The sequence below is a fragment of the Dendrobates tinctorius genome, unplaced genomic scaffold (assembly GCF_039654945.1).
Source record: "Dendrobates tinctorius isolate UK_male_01 unplaced genomic scaffold, ASM3965494v1 ptg000250l, whole genome shotgun sequence".
Lineage (NCBI taxonomy): Eukaryota > Metazoa > Chordata > Amphibia > Anura > Dendrobatidae > Dendrobates > Dendrobates tinctorius.
This window is the reverse complement of record NW_027361917.1, coordinates 11,541,584-11,568,128: the sequence shown is the minus strand read 5'-3', so window position 1 is coordinate 11,568,128 and position 26,545 is coordinate 11,541,584. Positions and strand designations below refer to the sequence as shown.

Here is a 26,545-nt window from a genome sequence, read left to right as displayed (position 1 = left end):
CATTTGTTGCAGGTGACCATGTGGATTTTGTTCTCTTCCATATTGCTATTGCTGATGCAGTCTATGATGGGTGGTTTTGCAATGTCCTCAAACAGCTAGACCCGACAAGTCCCAGCGATCGATCAGCTTAAGGCGACTCTTCTCTTCCCAGAATGCACCGGAAATATGCAGATGAGCTTCCTGCTTCTCCAATCCCTGGTTTTGCGATGTCCTCAAACAGTGAGACCAGGCAAGTCCCAGCGATCGATCAGCTTAAGGCGACTCTTCTCCTCTTCCCAGAATGCAGATGAGCTTCCTGCTTCTCCAATCCCTGGTTTTGCGATGTCCTCAAACAGCGAGACCCGGCAAGTCCCAGCGATCGATCAGCTTAAGGCGACTCTTCTCCTCTTCCCAGAATGCACCGGAAATATGCAGATGAGCTTCCTGCTCTGCTTCTCCAATCCCTGGTATCTGGACGCAGTTGGAATTCTTGTGACTTGCTCGTCGCGGTCATAACTTTAATTGCACTGCGATGTAGCAGCGACACCTAGCCAACTTTGGCCACGTGACAGATGTCGAGGACAAAGTTGCTGTGTAGCCCCGGCCTTAAAGGGAGCCTGTCACCAGAAATGACGCTGTTAACCTGCAGATATGGGGTAACAGCGTTATTTCTGGTGACAGGATCCCTTCAAAGTGTTGTCAGAGAAACCGTGTAATAACCATAGACTAGAATAAAAGACATTCCAAAAGCTGAAATTCGGTACTAGGTTTATTGAAGGACGAGTCCCACAAGCATGACGGTGGAGTTAACGTGCAAACCTTTAGTTAGAAATACAGTACTTTGAAATCACACACAAAATGCTAAAACAACGGCGTTTTTACAAAGACAAACACATGGAATATAATGCTTCACACAAAGCTTGCTCGTCCTCCCCATGTTCTGTGAGGTTGTGGAAAGCGTGGATATGACTTCCACTTACTGATGCATTGTGGCATTGGGATGTGTTTACTCTGGGTGGTCTGACGCCTAGACGTACGGTAGGGTGTGGGGGTCCTCCTTTCTATTACAGTACTTAAGAACGTTGCCAGGGCTTCTCCCAGTGGCGTATATGTCACAACAACAGTAGTCTATGGACCCGCTACCGCTGAGCATGCCTCCCCCATAACGCATGGCCTCTTCTCTGCTTTTATCTCCTAAAATATTCTCTTTTCTAGAAGTCCTAATTCTAAAATCTAAGCCTCCATCTGCAATCCACAAGGTGTTTAGACACTAAAATATTAGAAAAAAAAATAACAGTTGTGATAAAAATGATAAAACAATGAGAAACTTGTAAAGGTGAAATGCTTCCGATTTGATCATAAAGGGCAAACAAACTACGTAAAATAATCCTGTGTGAATGGCTACCGAGACATTGCATTCATATTTGTGGAGTACAGTGGTTTGTTCATAGATGGATTTCCTGCCGCGCACCTTGTTGAGCAGTGACTGTCACCTGCGCACGTTGGGGTCGGCTCCGATTATATGAAGGCAATGCCATCTTCCATTGGAATAAATACCAGGTTATAATATTGAGAGTTGGAATAGGACGACACAATCAGTTTGGTTTCCCCCAAAGACAAGACCATGCTCTGATGGGAAAGCGATCACAACTGTGAACAAACACTAAACCTGAGCCAACCAAACTACCAGCAGATATGGTGGGCACATGCATCTCCGAGGAGCTACTCCCTGGGTATGTTGGGTGGAGGAATCTTCACGGCAGAGGGTTCCACCCCCCAGATTTCAGTGGCGTATTCACTAATTGTCCTGTCGCTAGAGAACTTGCCAGAGCAAGCGATGTTCTTTATTACTTTTTTGGTCCATTCCCTGAGGTTCTGCAAAAGAAATAATAATGTCAATATACGGCGAATTAATGAGCGTACTACAGCAGGAGGCTACAGCCAGTTACTATGTCTTACCATGTATAATTGGTCCACTTTCTCCTGGCATTTAATATAGGCCTCATAGTCTGCAAATACCTTGAACCTATGACAAGAAATGTATACTTAGACACAGGGTACTAGTTTTAAACTGATGAAGGACCTAACAAAGGAAAGGTAATTCTGGCAAGAAAATAGGAAAGGGTTCTTAACGGTTAGAGCAGTAAGACTGTGGAATGCTCTACCACGAGAGGTAGTAATGGCAGACACTATAACAGCTTTTAAAGAAGGACTGGATGATTTCCTCAGTACAAATAATATAGTGGGTGTCATGGTTTGAACAGGGTTCTTGCCCTGCACTCACAGGGTTAAGTGTTCGTGGCCTCTTTCTGGATCTGGGAGGGGTATTTATACTCACTCTTTATCAGGGTTCTCTGTCAGCTATACTGTTGTTCTGGTGTGTCTGACCCCTGGTGTGCGTGTATTCTGCGTTGCTTGTTTGTTTCACGTGTATGACCCGGCCTGTTCTCTCACTCTGTACTCCGTCTCTCGCTTTGGTACTACTGTCTTCTCCGGTTCTGACCTCCTGGCTTGGCTATCGTTACTCCGTTACAGTTTGTCCCTATTGTACCGTCTATTGCCCGTTCTGGTTTTCTGACCTATTGCTACGTCCTGACTATCCTTTCTGTCTAAACCCCGTGGTACTGTATTGCTATCTGGTGCTTTGACCCTGGCTTCGTCTGGTTTCTGTCTGTCTATGCCCCTTGGTAACATTGCCCCGTAGTTACCTTTCTAGGAGTTTCCCTGCAGCTCCTAGATCTGTGGAGCTTAGACCACGCCCCCAGCAGTCATTTGCTTCAGGTCCTGATACTCTGAAGCACGCATCGTCACCGCTGCTGCCCTGCTCCACAGGTATCTGTGAGTACTGTCTTTGTACTCAGGACACCCGCACTGGCACAGTGAGCAAGTGCAGTGCGGTGTTCCTGACATTATAGCTGACCATTTCAGTTTTTTTTCCCCCTCTGAGAAAAAAAAAAAAGTGTGTTATCCTCATGGATCCCATACAAGCCTTGGCTGATCAGGTCAAGCACCTGACCCAAATGTTCCACAAACTTAATATGGAACAGCACATGATGGCCCAAACCCAGCAACAGTTGGTGGATACGGTACAGGGGGCTGCCTCTACAGGGGATTCTTGTGCTGGGGATAGAGATGTGTCATTGGCATTCCCAGAATCTCCGGTCAAATTGCCAGACCTTTTCTCTGGGGATAAAAAGGAGTTCAGGTCTTTCAGAGAAGGATGCAAGCTTTTTTTTTTTCTGAGGCCCCGCTCTTCCGGGGATGAGTTCCAGAGGGTGGGGGTCGTCATTTCCCTACTTCGGGGGGCTCCACAGGCATGGGCTTTCTCTCTCTCTTCCTCTGCTCCTGAACGCATGTCTGTGAATTTGTTCTTTGAGGCTCTGGGGCACATTTATGATGAGCCTGATAGAGTGCGTCTGGCAGAGGATATGGTGATGAGTGTGACACAGGGAAGGAACTCTGCTGAATGGTTCTGCTCTGAGTTCAGACGCTGGGCAGCGGAGGTCTCCTGGGATGACGCTGCCCTCCGGGGTTTGTTCTGTAGAGGCCTGTCCGAACGTTTGAAAGATGCCCTAGCCCTTCATCCCCCACCGGATTCTTTGGAGGACGCTATGATCCAGGCTGTCCGCATGGACCGTAGGCTGCGGGCAAGAGGGGTCATGCTGCAGGAGACCCCTTTATTCTCCAATCTGAGAGACTCTGCATCTAGTCCTGAGCCCATGGAGGTTGGTGCCACGTCATTGGAGGAAAAAGAGAGGAGACACCGAAGAAACAACCAATTGTGCTTATACTGTGAATCCGCTGGACATTGGAGAAGGAACTGTCCTTCTTGCCCTTCTTCAGTGAAGCCGTTAGGAAAACGACTGAGTCTGGGTAACAATCGAGGAGATTGCCCAGACTCCCAGGTACCCTTTTACTCGCTTACTAAAATTCTGCTTCCGGTGGAACTGGAACTTACAGGCGGTCCGGTTGGGACTACCGCCTTTGTTGACTGTGGTTCTTCTATTAATCTGATCGATGCCAAAGTTGTGACTTTTCATAAGATAGGGACAGTCAGGTTAAAAGATCCTGTTAAAATCGTGGCAATTGATTCTTCTCCTATCACCCAGGAGGGAATTTGTTTCATGACTGATACCTTTTCTCTGAAAGTGGGTTCCACTCACGTGGAAAAATTAAGATGTTTTGTCATAAATAATCTGCCGGCTGGACTGATACTGGGTATGCCTTGGCTTCAACGTCACAATCCTACTATTGACTGGGTCACAGGGGAGATCATTCAGTGGGGTTGTATGGCTAATGGTCTATGTTGTAACTTGACAACCCTTGTCACCCCAGTAAAATCTGTGTCAGTGTCGTCTGTCGATCTGGAAGGTATTCCGGAGTGCCTGAAAGATTTTCAAGACGTATTTTCTGAAAGTGAGGCTGGGGCGCTACCACCACATAGACCCTTTGATTGTGCCATTAATCTAGTCCCTGGAGCCAAGTTACCCAAGGCTCGCCTGTTCAATTTGTCCGGGCCCGAACGTCTAGCCATGAAGGAGTACATTACTGAGAGTCTCCGCAAAGGGCATATTAGGCCTTCTGTTTCACCTGTGGCAGCGGGCTTCTTTTTTGTTAAGAAAAAAGATGGTGGTTTGCGGCCGTGCCTCGACTTTCGGGAATTAAACAAAATTACTGTGAAAAATACATACCCTCTCCCCCTAATTCCTGATCTATGTAACCAACTCACCGGGGCCAAGTGGTTCTCTAAACTGGATTTACGTGGGGCATATAACCTTATAAGAGTCCGTGAAGGGGACGAATGGAAAACGGCATTCCTGACGACTGAAGGGCTGTTCGAAAACTTGGTTATGCCCTTTGGTCTCACCAACGCTCCTGCTGTTTTTCAGAATTTTATTAATGTAATTTTCTCTGATTTAATCGGTCGTTTTGTGGTTATCTATTTGGATGACATTCTGGTGTACTCGGTGGACAGTCAATCTCACTTGCACCATTTGCGGATGGTTCTCATGAGACTGAGGGAGAATCATTTGTATGCCAAGCTGGAAAAATGCTCATTTTTCATGCAAGAAGTATCCTTTCTGGGGTTGATTGTGTCAGGAGAGGGGTTCCGCATGGATCCTAAGAAAGTCCAGGCTGTTACGGAGTGGGTGCAACCTCATGACTTGAAAGGGTTGCAACGATTTTTGGGCTTTGCCAACTTTTATAGGAAATTTATTAAGGGCTTTTCGCAGGTGGTAAAGCCTCTAACGGACCTCACTCTCAAGGGAGCTGATGTAAAAAATTGGTCTGTAGCTGCAAAAAACTCTTTCATGACATTAAAAAAGTGCTTTTCTTCAGCCCCTGTATTGGTACAACCCGACCCGTCAAGACCTTTTGTCGTGGAGATTGACGCCTCGGAAGTGGGGGTGGGGGCAGTTTTGTCTCAGGGCCCTCCTACCCTTACTAACCTGAGGCCTTGCGCCTTCTTCTCTAAAAAATTTTCCTCTGCTGAGAGAAATTACGATGTCGGCAATAGAGAGTTGTTGGCGGTAAAGTTGGCTTTTGAAGAATGGAGGCATTTCCTGGAGGGGTCTGTTCATCCCATTACAGTCATCACTGATCACAAAAATTTGGCCTATATCGAGTCTGCCAAGAGATTGACCCCCAGACAGGCTCGGTGGGCACTTTTTTTTTCTCGTTTTCAGTTTACCATCACATTCCGCCCGAGATCTAAAAACATCAAGGCTGATGCCTTATCCCGAAGCTTTGATTCGGTGTCCCCTCCAGAACCTCCCTCCTCCATTCTTCAGCCAGGAGTAGTGGTGGCCGAAATCTCATCTGAGTTACAGAGAGGGATTTTGGAGGCCCAGGCTCGGGCTCCTGGTGGTAAACCCCCGGGTAAATTGTTTGTACCGGAACGTTTCCGTCTCGGACTTATGCAGGAATTTCATGATTCTGTGTTGAGTGCTCATCCTGGGATTGCAGCTACCCGGGGGGCAATTGCGAGGGATTTCTGGTGGCCCTCTATGGTAACAGATATTAAAAAGTTTGTGACTGCATGTGGGGTGTGCGCTCGTTCTAAAAGTTCTCAGGTCCGGCAGGCCGGGGAATTGGTGCCTTTGCCAATTCCGGATAGACAATGGACACATTTGTCCATGGATTTTATCACAAATCTTCCTCCTTCCAGGGGCAACTCGGTGATATGGGTGGTGGTGGATAGGTTTTCAAAACAAGCTCACTTTGTACCTCTCCCTGCGTTACCATCTGCTGAAACCCTGGCCCGCTTATTTATGCAGCATATAATTAGGTTACATGGAGTGCCTATGAATGTGGTGTCAGACAGAGGGGTACAGTTTGTAGCCAGGTTCTGGAGGGCTTTTTGCAAAAAGCTGGGGATTTCGTTGTCCTTCTCCTCTGCCTACCACCCAGAGTCTAATGGACAGACGGAGCGCACGAACCAATCGTTGGAGCAGATTCTGAGATGCTTGGCCTCTTCCAGGCAGGAGGACTGGTGTGAGGTATTGCCCATGGCAGAGTTTGCATTCAACGGTCGTGTGAGTCAGTCTACTGGGAAGTCTCCTTTTCAGGTCAACTATGGCTTTAACCCACATTTTGGAGAGTTTTCCCGTATGGATTCAGGATGTCCTGGTGCTGAGGATGTGACACAACGTCTTAGAATTCTTTGGAGGGAGGTTCAGAGGAATATTTCCAAGGCCCAGGAAAACTATAAGCGGTTTGCTGACAGGAGGAGGGGGCCAGGTCCAGCATTTGCAGTAGGGGAGAAGGTGTGGCTATCCACCCGCAATATCAAGCTTAAGATACCTTCTATAAAGCTGGGCCCCAAGTTTATTGGCCCATACAAAGTTGTGGAGGTTGTTAACCCAGTAGCCTACCGACTGCAGCTGCCCACCTCCTTTAAAATTTCTAATGTCTTCCACAGGTCCCTGTTAAAGCCTGTGGGGTCGGTGAGAGAGGATCCCTCATCAAATGCTCCGCCAGTGCTGGTAGAGGGGCAGCTGGAGTATGAAGTAGGGCGCATTGTTGACTCCCGGTGGGTGCGCCGGAGACTCCAGTATCTGATACACTGGAAGGGGTACTCTCTGGAGGATCGGTCATGGGTTCCGGCCAATTCGGTGCATGCCGATCGTCTGGTGTGGGCTTTCCACGCCAGATACCCAGACAAGCCTGGGGGCCCAGTGGCCCCCCATTAAGAGGGGGGTACTGTCATGGTTTGAACAGGGTTCTTGCCCTGCACTCACAGGGTTAAGTGTTCGTGGCCTCTTTCTGGATCTGGGAGGGGTATTTATACTCACTCTTTACCAGGGTTCTCTGTCAGCTATACTGTTGTTCTGGTGTGTCTGACACCTGGTGTGCGTGTATTCTGCGTTGCTTGTTTGATTCCCGTGTATGACCCGGCCTGTTCTCTCACTCTGTACTCCGTCTCTCGCTTTGGTACTACTGTCTTCTCCGGTTCTGACCTCCTGGCTTGGCTATCTTTACTCCGTTACAGTTTGTCCCTATTGTACCGTCTATTGCCCGTTCTGGTTTTCTAACCTATTGCTACGTCCTGACTATCCTTTCTGTCTAAACCCCGTGGTACTGTATTGCTATCTGGTGCTTTGACCCTGGCTTCGTCTGGTTTCTGTCTGTCTATGCCCCTTGGAAACATTGCCCCGTAGTTACCTTTCTAGGAGTTTCCCTGCAGCTCCTAGATCTGTGGAGCTTAGACCACGCCCCCAGCAGTCATGTGCTTCAGGTCCTGATACTCTGAAGCACGCATCGTCACCGCTGCTGCCCTGCTCCACAGGTATCTGTGAGTACTGTCTTTGTACTCAGGACACCCGCACTGGCACAGTGAGCAAGTGCAGTGCGGTGTTCCTGACAGTGGGTTATAGATAATAGATAGAGAATGTATAAGTGGTTGGGAATAGTTGAACTTTTTCCCAACTGATAACTATGTAATGATGATGCACATAGACGCAGTCACTATTCACTACACAACTCCAGGTGCCTGTCAACTGGCGTATCCGCTTAATACGATACGGCCGAAGACGGCCCCATTACAAGGTCAATAATCGTCTGAACGAGTGTTTGTATTAGTGCTCGTTTCCGATCATTGGTCAGTGTAAGGCCGGTGTCACACTTACGAGTGCAATGCGAGAAACTCACCTCAATACCCGGCACTTCTGCCGGCGGTTCAGACAGGAGCGTTCAGCTGCACAGAAAGACATGCATCTGCACACGCTGGCGTAAGTGCCGGGTATTGAGGCGCGAGTTTCTCGCATTACACTTGCAAGTGTGTCCCCAGCCTAAATGTGGCCGCCGATGGCTGATAAACCAGCAAAGCTCCATCACTGAATGGTTTATTGGAGCATAAAAATCTCTGCTGCGATCTAAGCTGGGGATGAGGCTTGAGTTATGTGCAAACTGTATGCCGACCAAGTGATCATATTACCTACAGCTCGTCCCCATAGGATGCTGTATCAGAACCGTAAACAGTCGCTGGCTGACTACCATTATATATGTCACCGTCCACCCATGCTTCGATAATGACCATTACTTGTCCCACCGTTAGCTCTCATCACACCAGGTTCAGCAAAGTGGATGAGATTAGACATCTCCTGCCCCCTGTACTTTATTTTGTACACTGCGTAAATTGACTTCCGACGCGTATTCAAAATTCTAACATGTCATTTTCTCTTGCGGGTGCGCTGAGTTTTATGTGATGTTCCCCATAGACTTGTTTGAAATGCGGAAAATCTGCTGGAAAAAAAACACGTGCGTTCCTAATTCAGCAGAAACGCACTAAAAACGCATGTAATCTGCACACGACTGTATTAATAAAGTTTTGTCAAAGCCAAATACCAGGAAGTATAAAAAAACAAAAGCGGCTTCATTTAAAATATACCAAAAAGAGATAAAAACACAGCGTCACAAACCCGATGAAAACATTCCCAACATGTTTATTTGGTGAGTTTTTGATGTTGCAGCATTTCTGCGCCTAGTGAGTCAATTAGGTTACTTGTATTTGTCCCACTTTTTAGTTTTTGAGTGTGTTTTTACATGCATTTTTATCGCATTTTTGATGCTGCAATTTTTACCTCTTCTTGGCATTTCATGTTTTAAATAAAGCTGCTGTGTTTTGTAACTTCATGAAATTTGGTTTTAATAAAACTTTATTGATACAGTCATGTGCAGACTACATGGATTTTTAGAGAGTTTCCGCAGCAGAAAAGCACCAAAAACCCATACGCACTTTTTACCTGTAGATTCTCTGCATCTAATGTAAGTCTGTGGTGGAAATCTGTACATAAAACTCAGCGTACCCGCAAGAGAAATTGGCATGTTGTGGATTTCAAACACGCGGTGTACACTGAGTAAAAAAGAAGAACAGTGGGCAAGAGATTTCTACAAATTCCATCCACTTTGCTGGAACTGTAAGATGCTGCGTTTTCTGCAGAGTGAAAATACCCAGCGTTAAAAACTCTCCAAAACAGTACTTTAGCCTACCCGATTTCAGAGTATTGAGTCTTGTGATTCAGCGTCGGTGAAGGTGCTTATTTGCTTTTCTTTCCTACAAGGTTTCTCTGCTCTTTTCCCGACTTACCTGTCATGGTGCATCAGCATGTTTACCACATCCTTAAACAAGTCTGGTTCTCTGGGGGAAAAGCGTCCATCTCTGATCTGATTGATCACCTCTCGAAGTTCAGGAATTCTGTCATAGTAATCCTTAGCATTGTATCTACACAAAATGACAAAATTATTTAGTGGAATAACTCAAACTCAGAAACGTCAGCACTAGTGATGAGCGACGTGCTCGGATATTTGTTATCCAATCTCGGGTGTAACCAAGTGACTTCGGCATGCTCAAAAAATATATTAGACTCCCCACCGCTGCATGTCTCGCTGCTGATTGACAGCCGTAACACATGCAGGGATTACCTGTTTGTTAGACAATCCATGCATGTGTTGTGGCTGTCGAACAGCAGCAAGGCACCCAAGCGCGGGGACTCGAACATATTATTCGAGCACGCTGAAGTCACTCGTTTAGCACCCGAGCATGGATAACACCACCATATCAGAGCACATTCACTGATTATTAGTCAGCATTTGACCAAGCTAGTGGTTAAATCCAGCGAATTAAGGGCGTATTCACACCGCCAGGTTGTGTGCCATGCAGTAAAATCCACATTAGCTTTATCACTAGCTGTGGATTTTGGCAAACGTTCCTTGTGCAGATAAAACACATTGAAACAAATTGTAAGTAGAAAATGCAGCACTGCCTGGTGAAACACTCGGGCACAGCTGTGGACCCGCACTTTATCCTCATTGCGTGGATTATCCATATACCAGATGACCTCACTTTCCATTTTCTTGGATCATGAATGTGTTTCTGCACAGGTCGGCCTCTCCTACCGATCAGAGCATGTCCAGGGTGCCATCTTGTTTCTGCTGATGGCTAGACTGGTGGTCAAGTCTGCATTCATTTCATTACATGCCCACACATGATTCAGTGGATATGACAAGCAAAGTACAGACGGCTGCACTGCTGGTAACAAGCTGAAGGCAGCTTCAATGGTGTGTCTTGCAATCAAGATACAGTAATTATGCTGGGATACAAACCCTTTCTTGTCCATAGCGTCCACATCCTCCACTCTCATGCCAAAGATAAACAGGTTGTCTTCTCCTGCCTCCTCTGCCATCTCCACATTGGCACCATCCATTGTACCAATGGTAAGTGCTCCATTCAGCATGAACTTCATATTCCCGGTACCAGAAGCCTCAGTGCCAGCTGTGGAGATCTGCTGAGATAGGTCAGAGGCGGGAATCACTGGAAACAAACAAATTCCATTATTACTCAATGGATAATCCTTTGCAGAGACTTCTGTATTCCACCAAATATTTAATTTTAAAAGAAAATCTGTACAACCTTCTTGCTCACTCCAGTCTCTTTACATGACACCACCCCCTCTTTAAATTAGTATTCTCAAGCTATTACATTGCTTTACTTAGTCAGCTTGAAAATAAACAAGTTTGCAATTGACTTGCTTTTTCTATCTGCTGTCAATCTCCAGCTATGAGAGCTTTTATCTTACATAGTCTACAGCTTGTTTCCAGGAAACTAGAGCACTGTAGGCCCAGACCTTGGGAGTGTGCACAGTAGTCACATTCTAGGAAAGGCGTTAACCCCTAACATATCAGTCAGCTTTCACTAACACATTGATTTCTATACAGAAGTTAGCTGCTCCTCATACTTCCAGCTTCTGCCACGCTGCTCTTATCAGTCCTGTGGAATCACAATGCCATGTCACACACCACCAGACTCCCACTCTCCCCAGCTGTGTGCTTGTTCAAATATATACATAGTGATAACAGAAAAAAACGCCAACAATTCAACGATATCTAATTGTGTTACAGCAGAACTTGTGATGAGCTTTAAAGTTCTACCAATGCAACAGTTCTGCTCAATAGAGCGATCACTAAAAGTAATGCCCGCCCTGCCAGAAACCAGAAAGTAAGGAGACTGCATAGCTCTGAGCTGCTCAAGTGGCAGTTTTAGGCCCTGTGCACAAGGTGCAGATTCTGTGCAGTTCTGCAGCAGATTTGGCCCTGCAGAACTGCACGTGATGCACAGTACCATTTAAGGCTATGTAAAACAAAAAACGCTGTGCACATGCTGCAGATTTTTCTGCGCAGATCTGGTGCGGAATAAAAGAAGCAGCATGTCGCTTCTTTTGTGCGGTTTTGCTGCAGTTTTCCACCTGCTCTATTATAGAAATCTGCAGGTGAAAACTGCAGGGGAAATCCGCACAAAAACTGCACTAAATCTGCACTAAAACTGCAGGTAAAACGCAGGTCATTTAACCTGCAGATTTAGCAAAATCTGCGCGGAAAATTCCACAGCAGAATCCGCACCGTGTGCACATAGCCTTAGAATAACCCTCTAATTATTTTATCTCCCCTGTTCCTGTCTGAAATTGCATTTTTAACTGCATAGAAAAACAAAGTCAACTACGCCTTTCCATGCAAAGACATCATGCAAAAAAAACATGCCACACAGTGCACCTTCTTTTTCTTAACAAGGAAAGAAAGCCTATGTGTGATGTATATCTATACATTGGCATTCGTAAGAGCCATCCATCAGTGAATCCTCTGCATGTATAAGGCTGGAGTCACACTAACCTGCGCAAAATACGCTCCGTATTTTACATGCGTAATATGGATGAATCACCACTAAATAGTGGTCCGTATGTCATCCGTAATCAAGGTGTGGTCGCGTATTTTGCGCATGTAAGCATCCGTATGTAATCCGTATGGCATCCGTATGGAGAGATTTTCTCGCAGGCTTGCAAAATGGACATATAATGGAGCCCTATGACAGGGTTTATAACACAAACCAAAGAATAGATATAGACACATAGAATGCATATATATATATGTATGTATGTATTCTATTTGTATATATCTATTCTTTCGTTTCTTTATTAAACCTGTCAGTGTGAGTTTACTGTATAGCGCACTGAATTGCCGGCTTTGCTAAAAGACACCTGGTGCGTATTTCTCGCAAGTCACATGTGTGGTCCGTGTGTAATCCGTATTTTTTGCGCACCCATAGACTTGCATTGGCGTACTACAGGCATAGTACGCTGACAATCGCAGCATGCTGCGAGTGGCACGGAGCGTAGGATACGGAGGAGAAATATACGCCTGGTGCGAGTGACCCCATAGAGAATCATTTGTCCGTCTCTAATGCGTGCTTTTAGCGCCTCTCACTCTCCCGTATTCCTCGCCAGTGTGACCCCGGCCTTACTCTGACCAAGGTGTAATATTTATTGGGTCACCATAAAACGTACCCTTCTCTGCCAGAGACACTCTGTAGTTCTCCAAGTATATGACCTTCAGTCTATCTCCCACGATGGGGTCATTGTTCACAATGTTTGCAACAGATGTAATTAACTTAATGATCATTTTTGCCATATGGTATCCAGGAGCTGCCTGTAAGAAATGGAGAAGGTCAATAATAACACACAAATGTCCTCTAGTAATCATGAACGTAAACGATAATTTATCATTATGGCTATTTATGGAAAAAAGGGTTCATAGCGCTCATTCACCGCCAATAAGAGAATGCGAGCCAAATGGGAAAAATAGTCTATGAATGACTACACTTGGAATGACACAATCATAAGGCAGGGATCACACTTGAGAGAAACTCGCACGAGTCTCGCACCACAATGTATTTCTATGCAGCCGCACACTCTGGTCCCGAGTGCCGGCGGCAGTGCCGGGTACTGAGGTGCGAGACTTATGCGAGTTTCTCGCAAGTGTGATCCCGGCCTAAACCAGATAACAGACTTAGATATGAGGTATATGATACTATACCTTTCCTCCGATCATAACTGTCCTTGGCACAAAGGTTTTAGACGGATCTTTCTTGATTCCTGGAAAATGATCAGTGTGTTATGAAAAGCTCACATTATAAAGTCTACAATTCCCTTGCTGGGTGATTTTCTTTTTTTATAATTTAAGAATTTTTTTTTACTTTTTCCTCTTATACAGCTAGAGTAAGAATCATCCTTTCTGGGGAAGCGTCCTGGACAGATACATCCGAGCCATCAGAGAAACTATTTCTGAATCATGGCTACATTCCTTAAGTGTCCGTTCACGGTAGACCCGTGGTCTACTCCGACCACAAGGGATGAACTTTATGACTATTTAAAACAAGCAGATTTGCTCAGATATTAACAAATGTCACCTAAAGTGAGAAAATCGAATTGCTAGATTAAAGGTACTTTTACAACCATTTATTTATTGGACCTTCAGTTACCTGCTACTTCCTTTCTTCTGCCTATTTTTTATATTTTAGCTAACCTAAAATATAAAAGGATATAAATGTGTTCCTCTTTCTATAACTTTTTTTTATATACAAGATATGTTTATTATTCTATGGTTACAGTAACAGTGATTTGGATTGGCAGCGATTTTTTTGTTTGCATTTTACCTTTTATTTTCCATCTATTTTACATACTGTGCCACCAAAGGTCATAAAATCACCATTCAGCTATGTTTGCCAATTGGTGGCGGTTTAATGGCCATCCTAGACAGGCTGACTGCACAGAAAGATCTATTACCATCTCTGTTCTCGGAAGCATGTGTTCTGTTTACACAGGACACTGTGCTGCTGAGAACATTGATTTTTTTTTTTAAATCATTTCACCCAACGAGCATTTTGCTTGTTCATCTGGTGATCGGCAGCCTGGGCGATTTTCAGAAAGAAGCATTTCTAGGAGTAACCAGCATTCTTAGAAACGCTGTTTGGAATAATATGGACTGAGTTATTTGGGCACTAGTAGACCGAACATACGGTTTTATGACACCAACTAATCCCCCTAAAAATTATGAGCTAATTTCAAAAAGTTTGCCACTGTAAAGTACACAAAACCTTGTTCCTTACTTATGTTCCTGTACCAGGTGTTTTAGGCCATGGTTGGAATTGGGCTGGCATCATAAATTCCAAAATTAGCACCCCCTAAATCTCTGATTTCACATGGATGCACAGAGGTTTTTTATGATAGGCTTTATCGCATCCGACCGTTGGACATACACTTACTCCAATCATAAATTTGCCATTTGGCCGCTCCTGAGGGCCCTACTGGGCATCTAGTCAGTAGTAAGCGAGGACACTTACGGTTATACAGGGTAACAATGTGCAAACAATTCAGTATCTGCCTTTTGTACTCATGGATTCTCTTGACTTGTACATCAAACAAGGATGACGGGTTAATTTTCACTTTGTATTCATTTTCCAGGTAGGCGGCAAACTTCAGCTTATTCTCCTGAATAATTAGAAAAACACCAAGGTCATTAGTGGGGAAGGAAAACTCTATAGGGGAATACTGAAAAGAACGCTGTAGTCAGGCTAGACTGTGGAAACGTAATAAACCGAAAGAAGCAGCCAATGTGATGGGTGCTACCGACGCTCCGCAAGCCAGGCGTCTGAATTCTTATTAATTGGGGGGAGTTTTATCAATAGTAGAGCGGAAGAAATCAGACTGGCGCTTCATATCACAGCTTAAAACAAAAATAAAAACGATTATTGGAGTAACCTGCAGAATATATCTGCCTAACAAACAGGCAATCCCTCCCTGCATGTGTTGCGAATGTTGAACAGCCGCGATACATGCAGCCACGGGGACTCGAATATATTTTTCGAGCAGGCCGAAGACACTTGGTTAGCTCCTGAGCATGGTTAACACCTTATCCCAGCACGTTTGCTCATCACTACTGAAGACTCGTGGCCAACTGGGGGTCTAGTGGTTGCATATGACCCTCCGAACTCTCACCGCAGCCCCTGACTTATTTGCAGAGTTTGCCGTGTACTATATAGACCAATTTAAATGGCTCCTGACTACAGTGAGAGGGGCATGCACATAACAGATGAGAGCGCTCACTTGGCTTTTTTCCTTCATTATCAGGGAAACCATATATCAGGCTCATCCTCTGCTACAGACTGGGGGATACAGGACATGGAATGTAGTGTATGGCCCTGGGATAGGATAAGATATCCTATATGTTGTGATTTAGGAAGATGCAAATAAGCGAATAAGCGCCCACAACCCTGAACACGTACCTGCTTGACTTTGGCTATGTCATGCACAAAGCTCTCGTCATCTACAAAATCCAACAGTTTTCTTAGCTGGCTCAAGTCAGTCACAAAATCTTCACCAATTTTCTATAGCAGAAGAGAAAAATATTTTAGCTTTGCACCAACATATCATTACCAAATCCAGCTGTTACTGAAAGCGATTGTCTGGGACTTTTACATTGATGGGTTATCCTTATATCTGAGAGGTGGCAGTGTGACCAATTAGCTGTTCTCAGCGGTATATAGCTGGCCACAGCCGGGTACTGCACATTCATCTCCTAAAGATTTGGGAAGGGGCTGATGTGCAGTACTACACCATTGACAGAGCTGTGCAGCTCCACAGTTTAACACTTGTGCCCGACGCTGGGAAAAGCTAATTGGTGTCACAGCCGCATCAATCAGATATTGATGAACTATCCTAATGATAGGCACAATAACAAATCACCGCTGTATGTAGCACCAAGACACGGAAAATTAAAGGGGGTTTCTCATGTTGCAAGTGTAGGCATCGCCCATTAATTGTTTTTTCTGTAATTCCCATAGGTATGCAGTGGCATGGAAACGTTTGTGCACCCCTGTTCAAAATTACTGATATTGTGAACAGTTAAGCAAGTTAAAGATGAAGTGATCTCTAAAAAGGCCTAAAGTTAAAGATGACACATTTCCGTTGTAATTTAGGCAAAAATATAGATAGATATATTTTCATCTTTTTAAAAATGACAAAAAAGAAAATGGGCCGATGCATAAGTTTGGGCACCCTGCATGGTTAGTATCTAGTAGCACCCCCTTTTCAAAGTATCACAGCTTGTAAACACTTTCTGTAGTCTTTGGGGTCTTTCAATTCTTGTTTGAGGGATTTTCATCCATTCTTTCTTGGAAAATTCTTCCAGTTTTGTGAGATTCCTGGGGCGTCTTGCATGCACTGTTATTTTGAATAATTTTCAATGATGTTTAGATCGGGGACTGTGAGGGCCATTGTAAAACCTTCAGCTTGTGCCTTTTGAGGTAGTTTATTGTGGATTTTGACATGCCTTTAGGATCACTATCCATTGGTAGAAGCCATCCTCTTTTCATCCTCAGCTTTTTTTACAGATGTTACGTTTGCATCAAGAATTTGTTGAAATTTCATTGAATTCATTCTTCCCTCTACTCGTGAAATGTTCTCCGTGTCATTGGCTGAAACACATCCCCAAAGCATGTTTGATCTATCCCCATGCTTAATGATTGCCGAGATGTTCTTTTCCTGTAATTATGTGCCCTTTTCTCGCCACACATACCTTTGAGAATTGCGGACAGAGTTCTATTTTAATCTCATCAGTCCACAGGGACTTGTTTCAAAAATGCATCAGGCTTGTTCAGATGTTCTTTTGCATACATCTGAAGCTGAATTTTATGGTGAGGATCCAGACAATGGCTTTCTTCTGATGACTCTTCCATGAAGGCCATATTTGTGCAGATGTCCTTGAACAGTAGAACAATGTACCACAACTCCAGAGTCTGCTAAATCTGACTGAAGGTCTTTTGCAGTCAAGCAGGGGTTCTGATTTACCTTTCTAGCAATCCTATGAGCAGCTCTCACTGAAATCTTGCTTGGTCTTCCAGACCTTATCTTGACCACAACTGTTCTTGTTAACGGCCGTTTCTAAATTGCATTTCGAACGGAGGAAAGGACAACTTGAAAACTCTTTGCTATATTGTAGCCTTCTCCTGCTTTGTGGGCCTCCACCGTTTTCATTTGCAGAGTGCTAGGCAGCTACTTAGAATAACCCATGGATGCTGTGTTTTTGTCACAAGGTTAAAGGAGGTTGGGTTTTTATAAAGCTGGGAAATTAGAATCACCTGGCCTTTCCCAAGGATGATAGTGAACAAGCCATAACTCTAATAGGCTAATTGAGGTCTGAAACCTTGGTCAAAGTTATCTGAGCACACAAATCTCCAAGGGTGCCCAAACTTGTTTCCTCCCACATTCCAAAAGACATACTGATAGAGAATTTAGATTGCGAGCCCCAGTGCCAATAATGTCTGTAAAGCGCTGTCGAATTAATGGAGCTCTATAAATGAGTATAATAAAAAAAATAAAAAAATAAATAGGTGTATGTACATATGAATGGGTTTTTATGTAGGTGGTTCTTTAGGTTTCTCTCATACTGCCAATACTAGGGGGCACTTTACCTCTGCAATGATGTCTGCTAGGCCAGGGTTGCACAGCATCAGCCATCTCCGCGGAGTGATGCCATTTGTCTTGTTCTGAAATTTATGTGGTTCAATGTCATAGAAATCCTTGAAGCTATAACATAAAAAAACAGATCAGGATGTATTAGCTGTTGTTGTCAGACTGACATGTTCTACCAAATTCATTTTGGTTTAAGGAGAGATGTAAAATAGATAATAATAATTTTATTTCTATAGCGCCAACATATTCCGCAGCACTTTATATTATATAGGGGACTTGTACAGACAATAGATATTACAGCATAGCAATAAACACAAAAATCAAAACAGATACCAAGAGGAATGAGAGCCCTGCTCGCAAGCTTACAATCTATGAAGAAAAAGGGGAGACACGAAAGGTGGATGATAACAATTGCTTTTATTGTTTGGATCAGCCATAATGTAAGAATCGGGTGTTCCTGATGCTGCATGAACTAGTTAACAGTCTAAATATGTAAGTACAGACACAGAGGGCTATTAAATGCATAAAGCGGGTGAGAACATGATCCGAGGAACCTGGTTATGGTAAAAATTTTGAATGAGCCACATAGGGATATTTAGGTTAATGTGTTGAGGCGGTAGGCCAGTCTGAAGAAATGCATTTTTAGGGCACGCTTGAAACTGTGGGGATTGGGGATTAATCGCATTAACCTGAGTAGTGCATTCCAAAGAATTGGCGCAACACGTGAAAAGTCTTGGAGACGGGAGTGGGTGGTTTTGATTATTGAGGATGTTAACTTCAGGTCATTAGCAGAACGGAGGGCACGGATAGGGTGGTAGACTGAGACGAGGGAGGAGATGTAGGGCGGTGCTGAGCCGTGGAGTGCATTGTGGGTGAGGGTAATAAGTTTATACTGAATTCTGGAGTGGATGGGTAACCAGTGTAAGGACTGGCACAAGGTAGAGGCATTGGTATAACGATTGGTGAGGAATATGATCCTGGCTGCAGATGGAGTAGAGCAAGCAGAGAAGCTTTGTGATAAATTGTATTGTTTTGTGGAGTTAGCTGTGGTGTTCAGCTTTTATAAGGTAACATGCACATTATATTTGAAGTGTATGGGTGGCATATATGCAGAAAGTCTCCCAGAGTACACGTGAAAAAATCCATAAGCCCCAAAAGAGTGTCCCTTTTTCTCCATCAGGACAAAATATATTGTCTTTTGATTAGTGTGCTCAATTGCCTGTATTATACATAGGCCTACGGTAAAAAATAGACCATATACTATATATCAATGTTTGCCATTCTAATGCCTCATAGTTTAATACATCAGAAGTGTATATTGGAAAATGAACCTTAAAGAGTAATGGTACAGGTCACTTTTCAAAATAAGTTGTCCAAAGTGTATATGCGGAATAACACTACTTTTCTGCTCTGCAACCTCTCTTGCAATCCACTATGAGTTGGTGAGAGGAGACTAGCTGCTGTGATGTTTCCCATATAAAGCACAGCACAGAGATGTATTACTGCTGTTCATTCTTTACTTAGCACAAAGAGAAAAAATAGTTAGCAGTACTGAGCAATGCAGATGTGAGTCCATCTCTGGCGTGAGGTAAAAGACTTGTGCACAACAAGATCTTTCAGTGTTTTCCCTTTGCCAGCTTTCTCACTCTGCATCTCAGGAGGGGAAGAAGTGGCTGGTAAGTGGAGAAAGATGTAAATTTCTCTGATGAGATGTATTACAATGTTTCTCATGATCACAAGTACTGTTTATGTATGTAAAGTTTGTTGAAAGTACAGTTCTCTTTTAAAGCCTGCGGATTTTGGCAGGACCAGACGATCCTTTAATGTTTTTGGAACCTCCGAGTCTTCACAGACAGATGATGTTGGAGTAGAGAAAAATAGGGCAGTTTGTATTCACACACCAGATCCTTTACTCCTTGCAGATACACGTCTGCTGCTTCTTTCTCCCCCATTGAAAGCATATGAATTCTGGGTAGAGCGGAACCGAGCATTCAGCCAATAGCTATCTAAGGTCTATGGACATCTTTAAGACCCCCATCCAATGTTGTTTATGGGGGAGATAAGGGCCAGGCATGATTCATCTCATAACTGATGATTTTTTGGTTCTCTACGAGATAATCTGCCGCTAGAAAAGTCTGGCAATGGCCCTCTTATATAGGACACAGGCGCGCTCCTGTATATGGGAGTCTGTTGAGATATCTATAGGCCAGACCATTGTTAGGCTGACAGCCATCTATAGTGTACGGGGGGGTAGCCTTTAGACTTTTAAACATGATATGTCAAGAAATGTTATCAATAAATACCCAGAAACAGAGACCATCAAAATGTAACTAGGACTGCGGACCCTGCAGACCTTTCCTGCCATGTCTCAGTCACACAATACAAGATGGTTAAATGTACCCAAAGCCTCGAAATAATGTAGTGACCGTGCCAAGTACTTACACCGAGTTCTTTACTATCTCAGAGTGGATCCTGGCCACTCCATTGACAGCGTGAGATCCGATCACACACAAGTGAGCCATGTTTATCCTTTTACAGTCGCCTTCTTCGATGACGGACATCCTACGCAGACGTTCCATATCCCCGGGAAACAAGGCTAACACTTCCTACAAATGTACAGGCAGAAGCATTATTACTTATTCTAAAAGTGATTGAACCCGCTTGTGACCCCGCAGCACACAGGGGCCCTTACATCGAGGTGCTTCTGATTGATTGCATAGATGATCTCCAGGTGACGGGGCAGCAGCTTCTCAAACAGGTGAACCGGCCAGCGCTCCAGAGCCTCGGGCAGCACGGTGTGGTTGGTGTACGCACACGTCCTCTTTGTTATGTCCCAGGCCTGGGGGAAGGAGCACAGGTTACTATCACAGTACACAGGCAACATTAATCACGGATTCCTATTTTTTATTGCTTAAAATAATGAAGGGTTTTAGCATGCACTATTCTATTTATAATAAATGAACCATAGGTACAGCGCTTTTTCGTTTATGGATTTATACTGCCAACTGTATGGCCATCCAGGTGTAAAAGCCTAAAAGGTGACAGGTCCTTTAAGAAACATATAATACAAATAAAAAAAGCCTAAAAACTTAATGTTGTCCTTTTTTTACCATAAGATTATAAAGTCCGATATTACTTTGAAAGGGAGTCAGAACTTGCATGACTATAAAAGAGCAGAAAATTCTCTGCACAAGGGTAAATTGTTAATGTGTGCTCCCTTTAATTGCCACTAGGGGGCACTTATTACATTTACGGCATGTATGCAGCAGCGGGCCTCAATGCTCCCTCTAGTGGTAACTGCCGTAAAACTCTAAAGGATTTGTATCACGACCGGTCTGCAGTGGGGTAATATCTTCCCTCCATAATGAATTTGCGTGCCAGGGTTTCTGAAAATGCACTTGTAATATTTGAAGGGGTATTCCCACCTCTAAAATCTTATCTCAATATGTATTAGGTGTAATAATAATATTAACGAATACCTCCAATTAGAAATGTAGTATAGTTCTTCTGATGTGGTATGTCTCTAAAGGCCCCGTCACACACAGCGAGATCGCTAGCGAGATCGCTGATTTTGTGACACAACAGCGATCTCACCAGCGATCCCGCTATGTGTGACAGGCATCAGCGACCGCCCCCCCGCTGCTGGGTATCGCTGATCGTGCAGGATCATCCTGGGCCATTTTTTGATCGTTGGTCTCCCGCTGGCCAGTGCGCATCGCTGTGTGTGGCAGCGGGAGAGCAACAATCAGCGAGCTCCCAGCGCTGTAAGCAGACGCTGGGAGCTGGTATCCAAGGTAAATATCGGGTAACTAAGCGCGTGCATTGCTTAGTTACCCACTGTGTACCTTGGATACCTGCGTGCTCGCGCTGGGAGCTGGTAACCAAGGTAAACAGCGGGTAACTAAGTGACGAGCGCTTGGTTACCCGATATTTACCTTGGATACCAGCGTCCTTGCTGGTCCTGATCGCTGGTGAGATCTGCCTGTTTGGCAGCTTGCCAGTGATCATGTAGCGATGCACCAGCGATCCTGACAAGGTCGTATCGTTGTCGGGATCGCTGGTGCATCGTTTAGTGTGACGGGGCCTTTACCCCATGTGCAGGGCATTGCAGTAGCTTAGAGATCCCTGGTTACGACCACTAACGGTTACTATATGAGTGGTCATAACCATGGATACCAACACTTCTGCGATGCCCTGCACATCGGATAACTTATCAGAAGAACTATACAACATTTCTAATTGGAGGGTTTTGCTAATATTGTTATTATTACACCTACTACATATTGGGATAGGATCTTGGGAGATGGGAATACCCCTTTAACCTATTGTCAGGATGACTACAATTTAAATAAGGCTTGAAAATGATTTGCCATATTTGGAACTGAACATAGAAGTGAATGGAGAGACTGAGCCACTGCTTCATGCCTGACAGTAAGAAAAGGGGATGAAATTTTTATATATGTTCTAAATCTATCAGACATTTATGGCACATTCGTAAATACATCATAAATGTCCAAGATGGATATACCCCTTTAATTTGGACAAAAAGCCTAATCCCAAGTTAGAAAAATATTAATATTTGAGAGTCCTCAGTGGTTGATACCTTTTACTGTCTAGCTGAAAAGATGGTAACACATTGCAAGACTACTCAGGTCTCTTCATCAGGCATGGGATAACACAAAATATGAAGAGTCACATATTATAATGCAATAGATAAGACAAGTGACGTGAAACAGGACTATCATTATGGGAGAGGGATAAACAGTTGTGGCCATAAATATTGGAACAGTTCATAGATAAGGAGTGATGTAGAATTATATACTTCTTGGACATCAACTAAGGAATTTGCGAAAGAGCTCCCTGATGGATTCTCGGTTAACTCATTCTGCAGCCAGCAATAGCCAGTGCAACACATGGTCATATAGAAGGCAAATAATGCAACATTTTTAATGAAACCCAATTATGCAAATGATTTTTAGTAAAAAATCCAAGAATTTAAGACTACATGTAATCATTTACTACACAGTCTTTATACAAGTCATATTTCTGGAAGGATTCTGCAGCAATGAGGTGTGTGGCCTCACCTTATCCCACTCCATGCCCTCCACGTCCACTAGGATCCTCATGAGCTCAGGAATAGCAAGTGCAGGGTGGGTGTCATTCAATTGTATAGCAACCTATGGAATAAAAATAGACAGACAAGTGAAGGCCTAGTTATCCATCTTAGGTACTGTACACATTCAGATGGTCACCAGTTAGAATGTTGTGGGGACAATACTTAACTGACCGTTAGAGCAGGATCAGGTGGATGTAGCCTCTCATCGGAGAGAACCGGGACGATTATGCAAAAGACATTCGGCTCAAAATTGGATCAGTGATCATAGTGTAAACAGATTCTCTCGAATGAGGAAATGGAGAAAAAAAATCTCCCATCTTCTCCATTGTTTCAGGCTGCGGAAATTTGACCGCACTCAGATGTCATTAGAGTGCAGTCTGTTGTTTCTCATGTACTCATTGACTTGCATGGCCGAGTGCGATATCGTATCAAATTCGGGCCTGCAGCAATTTCTCTTTTGCCTCAGACAGATAGTGTCCGAGAAAAAAACTGAACATGTGCATGACCCAACAGACCAACATTAGTGCGGGTGCAATGTTTTGTCAGATCACACTTGGACCAAAAGTACGTCTGCACCTGTCAACATTTTTCACACATTCAATTGAATAGAAAATAAAAAAGCACCGCAAACGCATGTATATTTTACCACAAATGCATGTGTATTTTACGCAGTGTTTTTCCTACCAAAACTTCAGAATTTGAAGCAGATTTTTCTGCAGCAAATACTGAACATGTGCACATATCCCTAGCTTGTGCCACTGAATATCCAAAGTGACAGAAGTTTATAGTTCTTACCTTATCAGGGAAGGTATCAAAGCAGGTTCTCACTGGGTCCCGACATCCAAACTTGGAAGACTTGAACCGCCTGATAATATCCTGGAGGGTGGCAGCGACCACAAAGTACTCCTGCTTCAGACGCAACTCCTTGCCTTCAAAGAACTGCAGAGGTCGCACCGATTAGTCTCTTATTTTAGCATCCGAGTCAGATGCATTACACTGAGAACTCACAAAAAGGTTCCAAGATGCTACAAAATGCGCAAACCACTGTAAAGTCATAGTGAAGGTCTATATTATGGTACTGTAGACCCTCCACCGGCCACCGCCGTATAGTTCCTCTGTGAGACACCACATTCTGCCCCAAAACAAAGGCGTCTAGTCACAGCTTCTTCAATGGTCAACAGTAGGGCGACCACATTCTTCCTTCTGGGGGAGAGCTATTTTGCATACCATGTTCTCATGGATCGATCACAACATAAGCATATAATTCTCCTTTTACAACCTGGTAGTCTCCACGAAGAGAAACAGTAACCCCTAGACCACCATAAAAGGCCTCTCCACCTGTTGACTAGTACCTTGCTCTGCACTGATGAGAGGCAAGGAGCCCTGAAACAGCTGTTTACAGACGGTAAATTATCCAAACTCTGAGTTGATTAAATAACCTTACTCATTTCTGAAGGTTTGAATATTGACCTCAAGGATGACTAACAGCTGGCTGTGGGAAGCAAGATGCCTTCTTGGGGGGGGGGAATGTTAACATAGCATACAACCGTGCCTATAGAATCTACAAAAGTGTAGGGGAACAGTATAAGGTACAGCGCAGGCTTCACCAGTGGGTAATATGGTCACGTGTATGAGCCCAATAAAGGTGACTGACGGTTTATTGAAAGAAACATTTACGGTAACTTACATTGTCGTTGGGGTATAACACTCGGGAGATATTTTCAGCCAAATTTCTGTCCAAAACAGCTTGTATGTAGTCACCAACATTAACTGTAAGAGAATGAGACCCAAGTGTCATCGTCTGGAGATGAATGTTAGACGCGCGGGTACCTTGTAGATAACCAGGATTTGTCAGACCAAATTTTTGCCTCTAAAAATTAGCCAATATGTCCTATAAAAAAAAGTCGGCAATCCACGGCACCTGCAGGTGTGTAAAAAAAATATGGCTTCAATTTATCAAAAGTTTCTCCGATTTGTAAAGGTTTTGTGACTTTAACTCTTTCATCTGCTCTGGCACTTTTTCAAAAAGCCAACAACTAGAGTAGATGTCTGACTGGTGCCTTGCGGGGTACGCGCCTGTTCATGGATTTGGCACATATTACAGCAGGTTTCTCCGGGGCAGAAAAAACCACTTTTATTTACATAACACCATTCATTTCCCTCCATTTTACAGATATTATCACTGATCCTATTGGGTCCCACAATCTAAATTGCCATCTCTCTGGGAATATGGGACGAAACCCCCCCAAACACGGGGAGAACATATAAAGTCCTTACAAATGTTGTCCTTTGGTGGGTATAGAACGCAGGACCCCAGTGATGTAAAGCTCCAGTGCTACCCACTGAGCCACCAGAGACCATAGAAAGGTACAGTCAGACTGTGTGGGAAAATCACAATAAATTGCAGCTATTATCACAATCTTTTTTTGTTCTCTGATTTTGTGATAATTATTACAATAAACCACAATTTTTCAGCAATATGCGAATAAACAGCTGAAAAACACTGACATAGCCACCAAAACATTACGGATAAAGATATTGCACCGCATCCTAAAAGAAAATGTGAGACTGAGATATCTCCTAAATGTCACAGAGATAAACTCTCATCCATAAGGGCAATAGTACAGTAACTTGCCTACTCTTGACCTGTAGCCTGTGTTACCAAGAACATGGCCACCCACAGTCGGATCGGAGTGCAGAGATTATGGCTCCTATCGCCTATTAAACGTTCCTTTGTTTTGGCCAGATGAAATCAAATCACAGTAAAAAAAAAAAAGGAGAAAACATACTTGTATAACAAGAGATACACGACTTAAAGTTTGTACAAGAGTGAGACCTTAAAGGGAATCTATAACCAGCGTCTTCCTATGTAATCTGAGAGCACCATAATATAAGAGCAGAGACCCTGATTACTGTGATGTGTCACTTATTGGGCTGTGGTTTGCTGTGTCAATACAACCAGTGTTTTATCAGCAGGAGATTATGATTAACGGACTACCTGGCCTATGCATCCTAGTTCAACCCTGCCCTCATCACCAATTAGCAGCTCCCTGTCACCATATAGTGTACACATAAAGCTGTGATGTGGGCTGATTATACCCAGATCAATAACTGAGCTCCTCTGGAATCAGGGTCTCTGTCCCTACCTCATTCTGCTCTCAGATTATATACTAAACACCTGCTGACAGATTTCTTTTAACCATAGAGGCATACTTAGTTCTTCTCCTAATTTTTCTAAACTTCATCTTAAATTCCAGAGGAAAGTCCAAGACTGAAATATTCGGACTGCATTCTTGGTATTGCTGTAAAATAAGTTGTGAGTGGAAGAATGGGCACAAGTGCCAGCTATAAGTGTCTGTATGGAGAGCAGGATCCTATCCGGGAACTCATGAGGACCGAGTCCATATTCAATCCCATTGCTGGTGCCACTTATCATGTCAGAGGGAAGTTGGCCCTTATAGGACATATCACCCCCATGTTACATGTTCCATTTAGAGTCTCCATTGTAAGTTACCAGAGACTAGTGGGCTCCATTGTGACAGATCCAGTCGCCTCTGCTATAAAGCCACCATGTAGATGTGAAAGGAGCAGATATGGTGCCATGCTGTGCCTGTACTACAAGAAAAAAAACCCACACTCTTGTGGCTGG

At 43.9% G+C, this 26,545-nt stretch overlaps 1 protein-coding gene across 1 annotated transcript in view; it reads right to left on the bottom strand.

The window, feature by feature from the left end:
- Positions 1-730: 730 nt before the first annotated feature.
- The window catches only part of PYGB (glycogen phosphorylase B), a 100,878-nt gene continuing 75,063 nt past the window's right edge, over positions 731-26,545 (bottom strand). The window contains exons 7-20 of the mRNA XM_073557473.1: positions 24,584-24,666; positions 23,692-23,835; positions 22,865-22,957; positions 20,473-20,619; positions 20,223-20,386; positions 17,780-17,894; positions 15,593-15,694; positions 14,651-14,798; positions 13,345-13,403; positions 12,816-12,957; positions 10,585-10,792; positions 9,569-9,703; positions 1,939-2,005; positions 731-1,854 (exon numbers count right to left, since the gene is read on the bottom strand). Coding sequence (XP_073413574.1) covers positions 1,702-1,854; positions 1,939-2,005; positions 9,569-9,703; positions 10,585-10,792; positions 12,816-12,957; positions 13,345-13,403; positions 14,651-14,798; positions 15,593-15,694; positions 17,780-17,894; positions 20,223-20,386; positions 20,473-20,619; positions 22,865-22,957; positions 23,692-23,835; positions 24,584-24,666 — 1,760 coding nt within the window. The 3' untranslated portion in view covers positions 731-1,701. The remainder of the gene's footprint in view (positions 1,855-1,938; positions 2,006-9,568; positions 9,704-10,584; positions 10,793-12,815; positions 12,958-13,344; positions 13,404-14,650; positions 14,799-15,592; positions 15,695-17,779; positions 17,895-20,222; positions 20,387-20,472; positions 20,620-22,864; positions 22,958-23,691; positions 23,836-24,583; positions 24,667-26,545) is intronic.